The 16,864-nt window shown below is 55.8% G+C and overlaps 1 protein-coding gene across 4 annotated transcripts in view; it reads right to left on the bottom strand.

Moving 5' to 3' along the window:
- The window catches only part of TNS1 (tensin 1), a 194,652-nt gene extending 178,205 nt beyond the window's left edge, over positions 1–16,447 (bottom strand). For 3 of the 4 annotated variants that reach the window (XM_058705311.1, XM_058705368.1, XM_058705329.1), the window contains exon 1: positions 4,132–4,246. Coding sequence is in view for 1 of the 4 variants with exons in the window: in XM_058705321.1 (XP_058561304.1) it covers positions 4,132–4,246; positions 16,338–16,370 (148 nt within the window). In the remaining 3 variants the exon portion in view is untranslated. Of the gene's footprint in view, positions 1–4,131; positions 4,247–16,337 lie in introns of those variants that run through there. The other variant, XM_058705321.1, reaches the window with a different exon arrangement.
- Between the last annotated feature and the right edge of the window lie 417 nt (positions 16,448–16,864).

Genomic DNA, 16,864 nt, shown 5'->3' with positions numbered 1-16,864 from the left:
CCAATCCCTCTTCTAGAGAAAGGGGAAAGTCAGGCCCAGAGAGGTTAAGTGTCTCACCCAAGCTCACACAGCCAGAGCATAGCAAGCCACGACAAGAACCTGGGGTCTTTCCACCCTACCAGGCTGCCTCCAATGATTCCAAAGAGGTCCTCAGAAACAGGGTGAAAGCTGTCATTGTCAGTGAAATAACAGAGGAGAACGAGCTCCCTGAAACAAGTTTTCCCCAAATCCAACCAGTAAGGGCTTCTGAGTAGGCCTGTCCCACTGAGAGGTGAATTGTCTTCCCCGGGTACATCCCACTCTGGGGAGGCAGCAGGCACCTCCCCTGCCTTCCAGGCTGGTCAGTGGCATTGAGAAAGGAGGTAGTCTAAAACTAGGCCCACACCGAGGCCCAGATGGCAATCCTTGGGCTCTGGAGCCGGCATTTTGGTCTCTCCTCTCAGCTTTCAGCCTAGCAGAAGGCTAGAGCCCTTTAGCAAGGCCCTAGACTCCCTAAAGCACTGCCCCCAAGGACCTGGGGGAAACCCACCGTTTGACCTGAGGAACTCATAAACATCCCTCCAGACCCAGCCTCCTTCTGCCTTCCCTGATGAAGCCTAACAGGAAAATCTCTGCTAAGTCAGAGACAACCTTTCTCATACACCTCTGTGTCAGCTTGGCCACATGTTCTGTGATTGTCTGATGGCATGTCTGTCTTCCCAGGTCAGGGGCTGGGTTTCGGCACCAGTACCTGGTACAGCGTCCAGCCCAGAGGGCCCTTAGTTCACGACTGCCAGGTGGATGTCCTTGTGTGTGCAGGAGGTGAGGTGGCAACCTACACTGGGAGACTTATCTAGCCTTTACAGACTCCAACAGAGGAGTTTTCCAGGCCCTCCCACTGGCCGGGGCTCAGGGAGCATTCTTGGTCCAGCCCCTTCTCTACAGTTGAGGAAACTGAGTCCTGAGTGGTGACGTGATCTATCTGAGGTCATACAGCCTGTGAGTGGCAGGGCCAGACAGAGTGCCTGGACTGCTAACAAAGGCCTGGGGCCTCTTCTCCTCCCATTGTCTCATCCATCTGTCTCCCTCACAGGGAGCCTTAGTCCAGAACACTGGTATTCATTTTACAGCCACACACAGAACCTCAGTGTTCCTCACAGTAACCACCCCCCCAGAGACGCAGGACAGGGTTTATTACTAATCCCATGGTACACAGGAGGAAACAGGCTCAGGGAAGGAAAAGACTGGTGACAGTCTCACAGTGACCTCTCTGCCTGTATATCAGTCATACTTATGCCCAAATGTCCTGCCACCTTTGTTCTTTGCCTGCATTGTCCATCTTTGAGTCTCCCCATCCAGAACTAGACCCTAGGTTCCCTGACTCCTTTCCCCATCCCCATCATCGACCCCAACCCCTTCAGCCATAGTACATTAAACAGTGAAATGCGGAAGGCAGGGAGCAGAAGACTGGTCCAAGCGATAGAGCAGGTCAGCCAGAGGGAGACAGGACAAACGCCCCCATTTCTCTAGATCTAGGAAAGTGCCCTCACTTTCCATGCCTGCACTTGGAGTGCCCTCCGCACTGCAAGGAGACTGAATTCAGAGCCTTGATGTTCCATGCACCCCTCCACACTCATCACCCTCAGCCACTAATCCAGAGAATGACCATGTTGTGACCCCAGACTCGAAGACCAAAAAAGGAACCAGAGAGCACCACAAACCCTTCGGTTTGGGCTTGGTGAACAAAACATGACCTGGGTTTTAGTCCACAATCACCCCCTTAGCTGGGGAACAACCTGTACAACCATAGCTGGTGGCCGTGGATGGATGGGTGGGTGGGTGGATAAGGGGGTCTGTCCATCTTGTGCCACCTTCTGGTTCCAAAACACAGAGAGTTGGCCCACTCCTGTATCTCTCACCAACAAGCCCAGTGGCTCCAACCCCGTCCCCAGGCCTGGTGACCCCAACCCTCTGCTGAGAATGCACATCGTAGTCTCCTGTAGAGCTGGGAGTCTTCAATCCTCCCTTGCTGGGCCCAGCCCCAGCCCTTCCATGGCCCAGTCCTGACACCTGGTGGTGCCTCTGGGCTGCAGTCCTGGCTTTCTTCCCACTTCTCAATAACTCATTCAGAGCTGCCAAACCAGCCTGGCAGCTCACTGGCCACCTGCCCTCCACTCTGGTTCACACTGGCAGGGCCAAGCTCCGAACCAGGTAAAACCCAGGTCTCACCTTGGCGGCCTTCCCTTCCCACAGGTTCACATCCCCTCCTCAACCCAGGCCTTCAAGCCAGGTCAACTGGGGAACTTAGGACTACAGACTATTACAGAATTTGCAGCCAGAGATGTGCCAAGGTCAGACATTGAGTGCCAGACTTCCTTCTACCCCACCCCTGTTCTGCCTCCTATCAGAGGAGTGCTGGCGGTCTGGGGTGAAGGGAAGGCACACCAGGGAAGGAAGGAAGGAACTGGTGGGAGGTGGAGGGAATGGAGGCTCAGGGGCTAACTTCAGCAGGTTCACCCGGCCGGGTCGGGTGGGGGCGGTGACGCAAGCAAAATGGAAAACGCCGCCCCCAGCAATCTCCTCCTGACTCTCCCGGCTCCCACCCTAACCCGACACCGTCCCAGCTGGACCTCTTGGGAGGAGGGTGACACCATGCGGCTTACTTTGGTACTGCAAAAGTCCCTGTGCCTCCTAAATTCCTTCCGGGCGTCCCCAGCTCTTCAGTCAAGGACCATTAACCTCTGCCCTTTGCGCATAGCAGGACGTGCCTAGAATGCCTCCACGTGCACATTCACACACACTCACACATTCCCATCCACCCACTCCCCCCTCCAACATACTGCTGAAACTCCTTGTCTAGGAGGACTTCCCTCCCCCAGAGAGCACACCCTCGACAACCCCACTCGGACCCAGCCAGCTGTGTGCCTTGGCAAGAGACTTAACTACTCTGAGCCTTGGTTTCCTCATCTGTAAACTGAGGGCGACACTAGCACTTTCCGGAGGCTGCGAGCCCTGCAGGAGATCCATGTGAGTGCTTTCATACTAAGTGCTTTCGTGCTTGCTCCCTAGGCTCTGATGCCCAGCTTCCCAGCCCCGCCGAGACTGGCAGGGAGGGAGGGGAGAGTCCGGGTAGAGCCACGTGAGTGAAGACCCTCGGGCAAGAAGGAGCCCGGCCCCTCTGGCATGTTTGTTATACTTGGCGTATTCCAGAACTGAGCGAGGTGCAGCCGGGGTGAGTATGGGCTTGGGGGACAGGGCGGATGGGTCAGAGAGCTGGCACGGGGTGGATCCTGCTGGGCCTTGGAGGCACAGGAAGGAGTCAGTGCTTTGTCTTGAGCGTAGTGGGGGCTCCCGAACCTTTACCAGGGAGCTGACATAACCAGATCTACGTGGAGTCCCTCTTGGAGCTGGTGAGGACAGTAGATTGGAGAGGGTGGGCCAGGAAGCCAAGAGCTGAAGTCAGCCCTCCGGATGACAGGTGCTGCCAGCCTGAATTGGAGAGGCTCAGTGATTCAAACTACACTGGGGGCCCTGGCGATTGATGGGAGGTGGGGGGGGGGGCAGGAGAAGGAAGCATCTGGTAGGGCCGCTGGGTGGGGGGTGTCAGTCACCATCACTGAGACTGTGCGCGGGGCCCCCCTGCTGATTTTACTGTGTGATCTGGGGCAAGACACTGACCTCTCTGGCAACAGTCACAGCCAAATCCCAGGCCGTGTCAGAAGCACATGAGAACAGTGATTGAAAAAGCCCAGCAGCCGCCAGGCTCTCCCCCAAGTCGTATTCAGAGCCTCTTGCACTCCTCCCTAGCTTTGGCATCTTCCTCAGTGCCAGGCACACATCCACACACCTCCCCCGCACCGTCCACACGCCATCCACATGCGACACCCCTTCCGCGTGCCTTCTTCATATCATCCACACGCATCCCGGCCATTCGCTCACAAGCCACAGGTCATGCCCGTGCCACCCACACCTGCCAGGTACCATCCACACACACCCACAAGCTTGCCATCTGGTGTGCGTAGCACATCTCCCCACAGGAGAACCAGGCTCCAGGCTAGGACCCCGAGGACATCTGCCCCGGCCCCAGGCCACCTCGTTCCCATGGCAGTGCTCTCCCCCCCACCCACCGCCAGAGCCTGACCAGCTGCTCACCTTTGCAGGTGCAACCCTCCCGGGTGATGGCCTGTCGGCAGATACCACAGGGCTTCACCTTCTTGAAGGTCTTCACCTTGAAGTGGTGAGTCTTGGGGGCCTCCAGATCCTCCGGCTGTGGGGGGTGGGGGGAGAGGCACAGTGATCAGGCCTGGGCAGAAGGCCGGGGAAGGAGGAGGAGGGGACTAGGGGACAAGTGGGCAAGGACTGGGGAAAAGGAGAAGTGAGAGCCCCGTCAGGGGTGACAGGCCTGGGCCCATTTCTGGGAGGAGGTGCCCCAGGAGAGAGAAAGCTGAGTGTGACCCAGACTCCCACAATTAGCTGGGTCAGCCTACCGGGACACTGATTTTAAATGGATTGCTCAATACGGTTTTACATGCGCACACCGCACAACCACACCCCGGGAGGCTGTCTCATGGCCGACCCTGTCAATAGCCCCCTAAGGTAAGTACTGTGGCGACTCCTTTCACCAAAGATGCATTTTGCCGGAGCTCTAAGCTTCACTGTGATGTTTCTGTCACTCAGGATTAATCCGTGGGGTTTATCCACACAGTCGCACGGAGCAGCAGCACCTCGTTTTCATCACCATGTGTGAACACAGCTAATTCCTTTCCCTGTCCGTGTCCCCATGTCGCCAATGTGCCACGTCCCTCCATTCTCTCTCACCCCCATCCCTACCACCTCCTGCCCCAGACCGGGCTTCTTCCATCTTTATTTTTGGTTCTTTGCACTATGAAAATATTGGCATGTTAAATCTCCTTTTTATTTATTTTTTTTATTTTTTTTCACATTTATTTATTTTTGAGAGAGAGAGACAGAGTGTGAGTGGGGAAGGGGCAGAGGGAGACGGAGACCCAGAATCCGAAGCAGGCTCCAGGCTCTGAGCTGTCAGCACAGAGCCCAATGCGGGGCTCAAACTCACGAACGGCTAGATCATAACCTGAGCCGAAGTCGGACACTTAACCGAGTGAACCACCCAGGTGCCCCTTTATTTATTTATCTATTTATTTATTTATTTATTACTTATGTATTTATTTATTTATTTTTAAGTAGGTTCCACACCCAGCACGAAGCCCAACACGGGGCTTTAACTCACAACCCTGAGATCAAGACCAGAGCTAAAATCAAGAGTTGGATGTTTAACCAACTGAGCCACCCAGGCAGGCGCCCCTTAAACCTCCTTTTTAAAACGACAGCACCACACACATGTGATGAGAGGCAGGCTGACAGTCCAGCCTTCTCTGTGTCCGACTGGCCGTGAGCCCCGAGCCAGTCACCAGCCGCCGCGGCCACAGGCCTCGGTTTCCTGCTCTGGATGGCATGAGGTTGGGCACCACACCCTCAAACTCTGACAGTCTGTCCTTTGTAACCACATATGGGAACACACTCTAAGCCACAAAACCCTGCACCCACACTGCCTAGGACCCCCTCCTCCCATCTGCAGCCCTCAGCCCAGGCCCAGGCTCAGGGAGCTTCCCGTGGATGCTCCGGGAAGCCATCCCTGCCCACGGGCGCCATGCCTCTCCAAGACCCCTCACCCTGGTGTCCAACCTGATGCATTTCCCGGCTTTGGCAGCAGGGGCCGGCAGAACACAGACATCGGCAGCTCCCTCACCCTGCGCAGGGCTCCCTGACACCCCTCTGCACACACATGGCCACACACAGAGACACAACCTATAGCAAACCCTGAAGTCCCAGGGGAGGGTTCTTCTCTTCAAGGTCCCCCTCCTTGTGCCCTGCTCCAGAGCCTCCAAGCGCTGACACAGGGGCCGGAGGGGGCGACTTGTGTGTTCAGAGCATCCCGAAAGCTAGCAGGTCCAGGACTCCTCTCTGAAGACACTGCAGTGGTGAGTCCTGGGGGGGCAGAGTGAGTCTGAGCCGCGAGAGATGCAGAGAGAAAAAAACAGACAAAATGAGAGAGACACAGAAAGCCAGAGAGACAAAGAGGCAGAGAGATAGAGAGGGAAAGAGAGAGACAGAGACAGAAACTCAGAGTTGGAGAGACCGAGAGACAAAGATAAAGACAGAGAAACGGAGAAAGACAGAGAAAGACAACAGAGAGTCAGAGAGGAAGAAGACAGAGATAAGGCAGAGACAAAGGCAGAGATGAACAAGCACACATGGAGAATAAGAGAAATAGATAGAAACACACAGAGACTGTAAAGGGAACCAGAGAATCAAAGGGGCAGACAGACAAAGGGACACAGGAGCCAGCTTGAATGGGCCCCCAAACGCTAACTCTGGGAAGACTTGAGCATCACAATACAGAACGATAGCAGTGGCCTAAATGAGCCCATGCTGATATGCAAAATACGTGAAAAAATTCACAGTGTGATGAGAAACGGAATACTTACAAATCTCAAAGCACCTCACCACACCACACTTTTATAAATTACAAAGGGAAAAAAGTCACTTTTCCCGGCAGACTCCACGTTAATCAAATGATCAAAGCGAACATCACCAGTAATGGGAAGACTGGAAATCGTGCACCATGGCGGACACACACTGAGAACAGAACATCACTTCTGCCACTTCCCTGCCGAAGAGACACAAGCTGAATCTAATCGTGAAGAAACATCAGGCCAACACAAATCGAGGCACAGTCTACCAATTAAATGGCTTATAATCATCAAAAGTGACAAGGTCACAAAAGTCAAGGAAAGATGGAGGAGATTTCCAGACTGATGGAGTCTAAAGAGATAATGATTGCCAAAAGCAGTGGCTGATTCTGAACTGGATTTTTCCCATGCCCATAAAGGACGTCAGTGGGACAACTGGCCACACTTCGGTGGGGTCTGAGGAGGACACAGTAGTCATGTATTGATGTCAGGTCCCGGACGTTGATGGCTGTGTTGGGTTAGGTAGGAGAAAGTCCCTGTAGGAAAACCAGGAAAGCATTAAAGGGTGGCAGGGCATTGTGTCAGCAACTTACTCTCAAATAGCTCAAGAAAAAAAGTTCTTTGCACTGTATCTGCAACTATCTCAAGTTTGAGACTGTCTCAAAATTCAAAGAGACAGGCAGCTAGAGATGGCAGGGAGGCAGGATGGATCAGAGACAAAGCCCAGGGCAGAAGTGGCAAGGGCAGGGGGCAATGGAGCCAGAGTGGTGCCAGAAGCCCAGCAGTGCCCCCCTAGTGGCTAAGCCCAGCAGCAGGGCCTGGGTTCTGATACTCCAGCGTGCTGGGTCCTAGGAGCTGTGCTTCCAGCTTCTGAGGACGGGGGCAGGACATGACAGGGCACTGTCCTGCTCTGGACCTCATTCAGTTGTCCCCCAGCCCGCAAGGAGGGTAGGTGAGCTCCCTCCATTCTGAGGTCTCACCTCCCCTGTTTTCCCATCTGAGCCCCTGGCTGGCAGCCTTCCAGACAATCTCTGTCATAGACATTCCAGGGAGGGGGCCCAGCCCAATGTCAGATGCAGCAGCACCCCCTGGGCTGGAGGGAGGAGCAGGAAGGGGACCCGGAGTTCAATTTAAGGCCTGTCTGGGGAGGCAGGCAGGAAGCCCTTAAGCCCAGTCTTTTCAGGCCTACTCTAGCCACCCCCTAAACCTGCCTCTCCCACCCCACTGAGTCAAGCAGGGCCCCCCATTCCGATTTATCCCCCAGACTTCTCCACCTATACCCCAAATTCAGCCCTTCCCCCAAAGCCGGCAGAAAGAGACCTTCTCCCCAAAGTACACTTGGAGCAGTGGAATCTCCCGAAAGAGGGTCCTGGCTGCCCAGTGAACAGATGGGGAGCAGGCGGAGCCTTCCAGACTGACAAGCAACCGCCCAGACTTCTCCCGTGGGCCCTGGGCTTGCCTGCTCTGCCTGCCCAAACTCATAAATGTGAGTTTACAAAATCTCTCCCCACACAGGCTTGGAGAACAGGAACAGGGTTTCAGATACACTCGGGGCCTTACTCGCGGCCTCTCTAAGCAGCCTGTGGGCGACGGCCCAGCACGCTCCTGCCCCTCACCCCCACCCCATTCTGGCTCTCTGGCTCAAGGAGTGCTGGGATGGGAATCTAGAGACCTGCTGTCTAGGCTGGTGACCTTGAGAACATCACTGACCTTCTCTGGTTCTCACAGTCCCCAGACAGAAGTGACGGGTTTAGACAAGATCCTCTGAGTATAGACAGAGCAGGGGAAACAATGGGCCCGTTTGAGATGAAGGGATTGGAGGAACGGAGGGCAGGACATGCTCATGGTGACACAGAGAGATGTCTCATGAGATATCACCCCTCTGTGAGAGTCTAGGGAACCCAGGTGGGAGTGAGGAGGCCAGCTTGGCCAACCCCAGGCAAGGGGCTCCAGGCTGTGACCTCCACTTTACAGTATCGGCTCACTGGCTATCCAATGGGTATCTGGCAGTTTCATTGAAAGGGTCACCCACAGAGGTATGAAGATTTCCCAGTTTGCTGGAGGAGAAAGTCTAGGGTGGGTGAACCTTATGTCTTCAAATATCTGAAGGAGGTGTCACGGTAAGAATGAACCAGACGTGATCTATGAAGTTACTGAAAACAAAACAAAACTCAGTGGGGGGCGGGCAGAAGTCACAAGGACACAAGATTAGACTCGAGGGGGTACGAGAACTTCCCGACGACCACATGTTAAAATCCAGACAAAGAAAAAACATGGGGGTCGGGTACCTTCACTGCCTTCCCCCAGAGTTACTCTGCAGATACAGGCAAAGGACGTGAACGAGCCCGTGAAGTGCAAAACTCTGTGCAGGGGTAACCACTTGTTGTGACAGTGCTCATCATTTTTCCTGACAGGTGGCAGACAGCCTCACAAAGCACTACCCACCCTTCCTAGCTGGATTAGCTCCTGGAGGGCCTGGGGGAAACTAGGGGGACACAGAAGACACAACAGGAGCTCCCCGATCTCTCCAACACCCACTTCCCTCAAGAGCCAGAGCCCGGAAAAGGGAAGGGGTCCCAGCCCAGAAGTCATACTTCCCCACCCTCCGAGCCCAGAGTCCCCTGCCCCTGTGACAAGCCCACCCAGTATCAGAGGGCTTTCCTGGGCCTCAGGGGGATCCTCTCTTTCCTACCCTCCATTCAGCCAAGCCTGCCTGCCAGATACATCCCAGCCAGAGGGGCGGGGCACATCTGGCTGCGACAGATTTGGCGGGAGTCCTGGGCCCTGGGGTGGGAAAGGCTGATTGTTGGTTCCTCCCTGCCCCGTGGGGGCAGAGTGTGATGGCGTGGGGGTGGGGAGTGAAAGGGGATTGGCAGCCCTAGGGGTCCTCCAGCTCAGGAGTTCCTGCGCCCTCCAGAGAAACTTCCCCAGCCCTATCCCCACTAGGTTCCCTATGCCCTGAGGCTAGGAGCCCTGGAGGATGTGGCCAGAGGGCAGAAGTCTACTCGCCAGTGAGCCTCAGGGAAGAGAGTCACCAAAAAGCAGGCCTAGGGCAGGCCTTGCCCTGCTTGCTGGCCATCCACCAGTCCACATCTGGCAGTCTTGTGCTAGGCTGCCAGGCTGGCATCAGCTGTCATTTCTGTGGAGGAGACTCAGACTCCCCAAGGAGCCACAGGCTGGCATCTGGGAGACCCCGGTCACCTCAAGAGCAAACTTCCCCCAACCCCACTTCCTGTCACATACACACCAAAGTTCCTTACCCACCACCACCACCTGCAATCTGCTAGCCAGCTAATGGCCTGACAGTGTTCTTGGTTGCCAGGGTGGAAAACTCTGAGTCACCCCCCAACTCCTGGCCCTCCACCCTCCAATCCACCCAGCTGCCAGACTCTGAATTTTGCTTCCTGAACACTCTCAGCCCTCCTGTACTTTTTGATTCCAGGGCCGTTGCCCTATTGAAGGCCTTGTCACTTCAACCTATGGCTACTGCAACAGCCTTCTGGTCCCCTGACACGGGGCCCCTGCTCCCCACATAGCCTCCATGCAGCCTCTAAGGAGCACAGCTCTATGAGGTCACTGACGCCCCCACTCCCCCCAGAATGCTTCCATGCCTACCCATGAATCCAAGATGAAACCCGGACTCCCTCAAGCCAGCCGGGGAAGCAGCCTTGGTCCGTAAGCAGCCCCCCGCCATCTCAATCCCCACACCCCACTCCCCGACTCCCTGCCCCGCGTCCACCTCTGAGCCTCTGCTCTGCTGTTGTGTCCTCCCAACATGCCCGTCCTCCCTTCTCAGCTGGCCAAGCTTCTAGGCTTCTGTCCTCATCCTGGAAGGCCTCATCCAAACCTCACCCCCTCAGGGAGATTTTCCCCATACCCTCCCCCACACACCACCGGCTCAGATTCAGTCTCTCCACTGCTGCCTTCTTTTGGTGTTTTGAAAAGCGTAAAAGCGCTGGAAAAGACGAGCATGCTTGTTCCGTGGCCGTGATTCACCGTTTGTTAATGATGTGCCACTTGGGTCCGCGCTCCCTCTCCGTCTCTGCCCCTACACAAGCTCCACGGATTCTCACGCGCAGGAAGTTCCACACCAGTGTGGTACTATTATCTAATATTGAATTCATACTCTCATTTCCCCTTTTGCCCCATTAACATCCCTCAGAGCTGGGCCGTTGGTTTTGTTTTTCTTTTGCACTCAGGATTCAGGCAGAGGCCTGTATTACATTTCGTTGCTAGGTTTCTTTCATCTTCTTTCATCTGGACCCATTCCTCCTCCTTTTGATTTCCCTGTTTCGAAGACTCTAGGCTCTTTGGCAGGAGGTCCCTCAGGTTCCTCAGGATTCAATTCAGGCTAAGCACCGCCCCCCACCCGCAACCCAGGTATCCCTTCCTCTCCTGGTTGTGTTTTCCTGGGGCTGCATCATAGGACTCTGTGCAATGTGACTGTCCCTCCCCTCCCTTGTTAGCTGGGTGGCCCCAGGCAAGTGTTTGAACCCCTGTCTGCCTCACTTTAGTTAAATGGGCTGATAAAAGTAACCACCCATAGCTTGTGAGGCAATGCCTCAAAAGCCAAGGGAACAGCACCTGGCACATAGTAAAAGCTCCCTAGGTATGGGCTATGTTTCACCTTGTCTGTCACTCCTGCGTGTGTATGCGTGTGTGTGTGTGTGTGCGTGCGCGCACGTGCGCGTGCACGCTAGACTAGCTCCCCAGGTACACATGTCTGCCGGTACTTCTGCTCCATGTCCCTCAGGTGCTGGAACAGTGTAATCCCTAAAGAAGGAGCGAATTGAATGGAGTTGATGCCTGGCCTCAGTTCCCGTGTAATTGTACCCCACTGACCTGCCCTCGGGGAGAGGACACAGGTCACCCCCTTCACCAGCCACCCATCCAAGCTCAGAAGAAAGCTCTCTGACTGTGAGTAGCCCTGCATCTCTGCAGAAGGAGGAGGGCAGGGGGCGGCACTGAGTTCCTCCCAAGTGACAGAGGAGCATGGGAGGCGTGGGAGCCCAGGACTCAGCCCCTGACTCGGTCCCCTGAGCTGAATGATCTCTCCCCTCAGCTGGCCTCTCTCTGCGCCACTCGGCTCCTTCACAAACCACATCCCAACGCTCCTGATCAACAAGTCCCAGGTCCCTTTTTGTGCCCATCCTTCCCGGGGTGGAAGGACACAGGGACGGGATAGTCTGAGCCACATTCATGGGCTGGTGCCACGGCAAGAGGCTGCCACGGAGTCCCTCACGGACCCCTCACAGTGACGATGAGGTGAGGAGCTTACTCCAGACACACAGGTAGGGCAGGATGGAACAAAGATTCGAATCCAGGTCTGACTGAGGCAAGGTCCCAAGTCCCTAGCCACCTCACTGCCATCATCTGTAACAGTATGCCAGAAGTGGCCCGTCCTGGCCATCTCTAGGAGCCCTGACAGTCACATCGTCAGTGCCCCTCTACCCAAAGGCCATATCCTGGCTAGTTGACCCTGTCCTATCCATCCACAACTATCTTCATTTGCTGTACTTGGACTTCCGAGCTCTCAGCTTCACCTCTGCATTAAAAGCCTCCCGAGAGGCCTTTCCTAACACCTCTGCCTCTGCCAATCCAGGTTAGGTACCCCCTAACCTACACCCACAGCTTCCCTCTTGGCAACACCCATCTTATTGTAATCATCAGCCCAAGATCTGCAAGCTTCTTGAAGAAAGTAGAACCCCATCATCATCCATGAAATGGATGGACAGGCAGTGGGTAGGCAGGCGGGTGCCAACATGGCCCAATGGCCGGACGGTTTCTCCATCACACACGGTACTTCCCCAACACCAGCCCGTACCCCTCGCTGCTCGCCCCCAACCCCCTTTAACCAGAGCTCCAACACCCCTCACCCCGCACCGGCCCTCACCTTCCCTGTCCAGGAACACTGAACCCAGCGGCCATGTGGCCTTGGGCAAGCCACCTACCCTCTGTGGGTCCCCTTCGCCATGGCTGGAAACTGGTACTTGTCGTCCCTGCCCTTCGTGCCTTACGGAATCACACTGAGGTTCAAACGAAATTGTTTAAGTCAAGGAACTGTACACAAGAAAGGCAGAGAGAGGCAAAATAACTTGTCTGACCACCACAGCTATCCAGTGGCAGAGTCAGGATTTGGACCCAGGCAGGCTGGCTCCAGAGGCCGTGTCCTGAGCATTGTGTGTGCTGTCTGCAGGGGAAGGCCTTGATTGTTCTCTGCCTTCACATCGTTCTCCTGGCCCCATTCACATCGACTCCACACACCCTACCCTGAAGGAGTCCCAGAGTGGAAAGCCCTTGATGGGGGACCAGGAGACCCAGGTTCTAGTCCTGAGTCTAGCTTGCTGGGTGACTTTGAAAACATGCCATCATACGATAAGAGCTGACATTTCTTGAGCCCTGACTGTGTGAGAGACACTGTTCCAAATGTGTGGGTCTATTAGCTCATTTGAAATCTAACAACCCTATAGGTAGGTGGGGAAACTGAGGCACAGAGATGTAAAGCTACTTGTCTAAGGGCACACAGCCAGCAAGTAGCAAGGCCAGGATCAAGGCCAGGCACGGCACTGTCAGCCAGCACACAGCACTTCCTTTGAACACTGCAGAAAGACAGTGAGGTACTTGTCTCTGACTTTGTGCCTCAAAAGTCATTCTGAAAAGCTTTGCCCAAGGAGGGGTTTGTTTCAGACCCTGGTCAGTCTCATCCAGCCCAGCCTAGGTCCCAAACCCTACTTATCAGGAGGCCCCGGGTGGGCACAGCCCTCACGGGCAAACAAAACTCCAGAGACAGCAAATTCAGGACCAGGAGGTCAGACTGGGGTCTATGTGGCAGAAACTGCACACTGAGAACCTGAGGGCTCGTGAGGACCCTTCTGAAAATAATATGTGCTTAGCACTGGGAAGAGCATCAACTCCAGAACAGAGAACACTTCATTGTCTACAGCTGGAAATGGCCTCAGAAAATACTATCCACACTTCTGCGAGGTCCAGAAAAGTCGAGTGGCCAGCCAGAGGCCACGTGGCTTACTCAGGGCAGGGCCTGGGCGCCCTCGCCACTCCCCGCCACGGCCTTGTGTCTCTTTCAGCCCCACCACCCTTGAGGCGTTCCTTCCAGTTCCAGAGGACAGAGTGGCTCTAACTCAATCGGCGTAACATCAAAAAGCCTCAATTAATGGGCATGTATTATTTTCTAAATAAACCATACTCGGATATGTAGAAACAAACGGGAGCATTTGATGAGAGAATCAAGTCATGCAGAATATGTAGCTCTACCCCTCAGCTAATAAAGTGATATTTGTTTCATTCCTAGAGCTTGTGAAAACTATACCCTGCAGATACGTTACTTCTTAGATGAAACATCTGTAGCTATCCCTGTCCGGGAACATGTGCACACATAGACAATCATGCACTCACACTAGGGCACAAGACATCTCTTCCAGACGATGCCTCAGTTTACCTTCCTAAGCTGCAGACCCAGCTAGTTCTTGGCCCCAGAATAACTGCAGACCCAGCTAGTTCTTGGCCCCAGGCTCTGGGCAGTCGGGAGCCTCAGAGATGGGGTCCCGGCCCACAACAGCCATCCCAGGTAGATCCTCCCCGCACATGAGATCTGGGATACAGGGGATCCCACGAGCCAAGGTTTCCGAGAGGGGGAAGGACCAGCATCTACTGAGCACCTACTGTGTGCCTGGGCACCTGATCTTTTGACATACATTACCTGTGTGCTCATCCCAGCTATACAAGGTGCGTTTTATTATTCCCACTTTACAGATCAGGAAACTGAGACTCACAAAGGGGACTGTTTTACCCAAGGCTGCCCATCTAGCAAGTAATAGAACTAAGATTTTAACTGAGGCCTGTCTAGTATCAGAGTCCACGCATTTCCCACCGCCAGGTGCCTTTCGAGGCAGAAGCAGCCCCCCTGGCAAGGTCTCCAGGGCTTCTGTGCCCCATCTCCATAACTGGTGCCATCTACCCCTCCATTCCCTGCCACAAACACACACCCCAGTCCCACCAAGGCCTACCCAGAAGAGAGGAAGTTTGCCGGTACAACTACCCATGCAGCTGTCGGGGAGGGGGGAGACAACAGCCTGGACACGGCCAGAACGGGGCCCTCGGTCCAGTCCACACTTCCCCAGACTGCAGCCCACCCTGGCAACGGCCACCCCCTCTGCCCAGCCCACTCCCTCAGCTCTTCCCCATCCCGTAGACGAGTGCCCATTGGGCTGTCCCACAGGGCCAGGAGGGACAGGGCTGGGAAGGCACCAGGAGAGGGGGCAGGGGAGGGGTTTAGAGGCACCAAAGTCACAGCGCCCGTACCTCCCTTTGGTCAACAGCACCTTCTCCCAACTCTTAGAAAGGACAGTAAGATCCATAGGGCACACACGCCTACCTCTCTGCAATGCCCCTTTACCATCTTCATTTTACCCACGGGGAAACTGAGGCTTGTCAGGATGAAGGACTTTCCCCACGACCTCTGAGCAGTGGTGGCCCTTCCTCCATCCACAGCAGCCTATCATCCCTGGAAGTCTAACTGCCCTCTGTTCCCCCTGCAGGGCTCCCCCACTGCCCACCTCAGTCCTCAGCACTGTAAGCTCATCCGAGGGAAGCCGGAAGACCTTAGAGAGATGAACTTGGCCAAAGCCCCCATTTTACAGATGTCAACATCAGCCCGGCAAACCACTGATGCATCCCGTGTGCAGGATGTTCCAGGCACCCTCAGTCTACTATTCAGACCCACGCCTGCCCCAGAGCCCCACACTCCACCCAAAGCCCCTCATCCCAGCCCCGTCTCCCACCCTTCCCCCCTCTGTCCCAAGTACACCTGGCTACCCAAGTCTGATGTCCCACGGTTGTCCTCAGACTGAGCTTGCCTAGGGCCTGGCCAGAACAGGGAAAGGGGCAGGAAAGGCCACATCTGGATCCGGGTCTAAAGCTCCCTCCCCCAAAACCAGTCATCACTCTCTTTGAGACGACATGAACCTCAGCCGGGGATGGCTTCCCCGCCCTCCTGACCCCTGTGCATGCCTTCGCCCAGCCCAGACAGCCAAGTAGCCCCTCTAGGGAAGGGGTCTCCTGCCCCTGCCCTCACCCCTCTTGCAACAGCCGGGACTCTCCCAGCCCCCATCTCTCCCACGAGGCTTTTAACCTCATCATGTGCCCCCACCCCAGCCCTGCCTGGTCACACCTCAGCACCCTCACCTCAACCCACACCTTCCTCAACCGGGGAGGAGGACGAGGCAGGGGTTTCCTCTCCTGGGCAGGAGGGGAGGGGCGGCAGGGGTGTCCGTAAGGATGGGAGGCCTAGAGAGGAAGGGATGGCAGTGGGTAGAGGCTGAAAGTGAGTGGAGAAGGGACAGAAGTGATGGAATCCCAGCAGAATTCTTTGCAGCCAGGCTTTCCCAGGTTACATTTGCTAGGTCAGTGTCTCCCGTTCCCTGGGCCCCTAGCACAGCCACCTTCTCCAGTTTGGGCTGAGCAACCCAGCGGGGGAGGAATTCCCCCCCCCCACCCCTCCCCAAGATGGCAGGGGGTGGGGGCGGCAGGCAGGAGAGGCCCCAAAAAGAAACAAACTTCTGGTTCTTTCTTCTACTTGCAGCCCCTGCACTCAAGTGGAGGCCAGAGAGGTAGAGAGGGGGGATGTGCCGACCACGAGAACCAGGGCCTAGGCCCTGTTGATGGGGAAGGACTACGGCTGAGGGCCTGCCCAAGTCAGTCTGTCCTTCTGTCAGTTAGAGGCAGAGAGGCCCTCCGCCTTCACCACCAACCTCCATTCCCCCCCAAAGACCCGACCACCAATGGCTCTCAGCCTAAGGATAAGACCGGGGGTGGAGGGTACAACCTCCTAGCTAAAGCAGCCAGACCTACCCAGAGCATGCAGGACAGACAGATCCACGTCATCTTTGGTGGGTCCCGTCGCTCGGGCCAAGCCCGGAGCCTGTACACGGCCCCCCTGAGCTCACAGCCTTCGCGGAGCAGGCAGAAGGCAGCTCTGAGAATGAGGCCGCTGCTCCTCCAGCCAGCATCTGTCGGGCCTCTCGCCCTCCCTCCCTTCCTCCTCCTCCCCCCACTCCACCCCCTTGTCCCAGCCTCCAGTCTCCTCCCTCCTTCCAGGCTCCGCTGGTGGCTGGTGGCTGGTGGCGTTGGGGGTCAGAAGCCCTGCTTTGCAGGGGGTGTGAAGGAGACGGGGCAAAGGGACACCTACTGGAGACAGCCCCCCCACAAGCCATCACCGTCCACCCTGCACTCCCCACACACACACCTCCAGACATACAACCCCGGTGAGCCACCAAAACTTCCTCCACCTTCTGATCTGATGCCGGTGGCCTGGAGTCTGCTGTCCTCACTGCGGAGCCCCCCTCCCCACCCCCAGACCACTGATGAACAGACAGACA

Source organism: Neofelis nebulosa, chromosome 2 (genome assembly GCF_028018385.1).
Source record: "Neofelis nebulosa isolate mNeoNeb1 chromosome 2, mNeoNeb1.pri, whole genome shotgun sequence".
NCBI lineage: Eukaryota > Metazoa > Chordata > Mammalia > Carnivora > Felidae > Neofelis > Neofelis nebulosa.
This window is presented reverse-complemented; position numbering and strand designations above follow the sequence as displayed.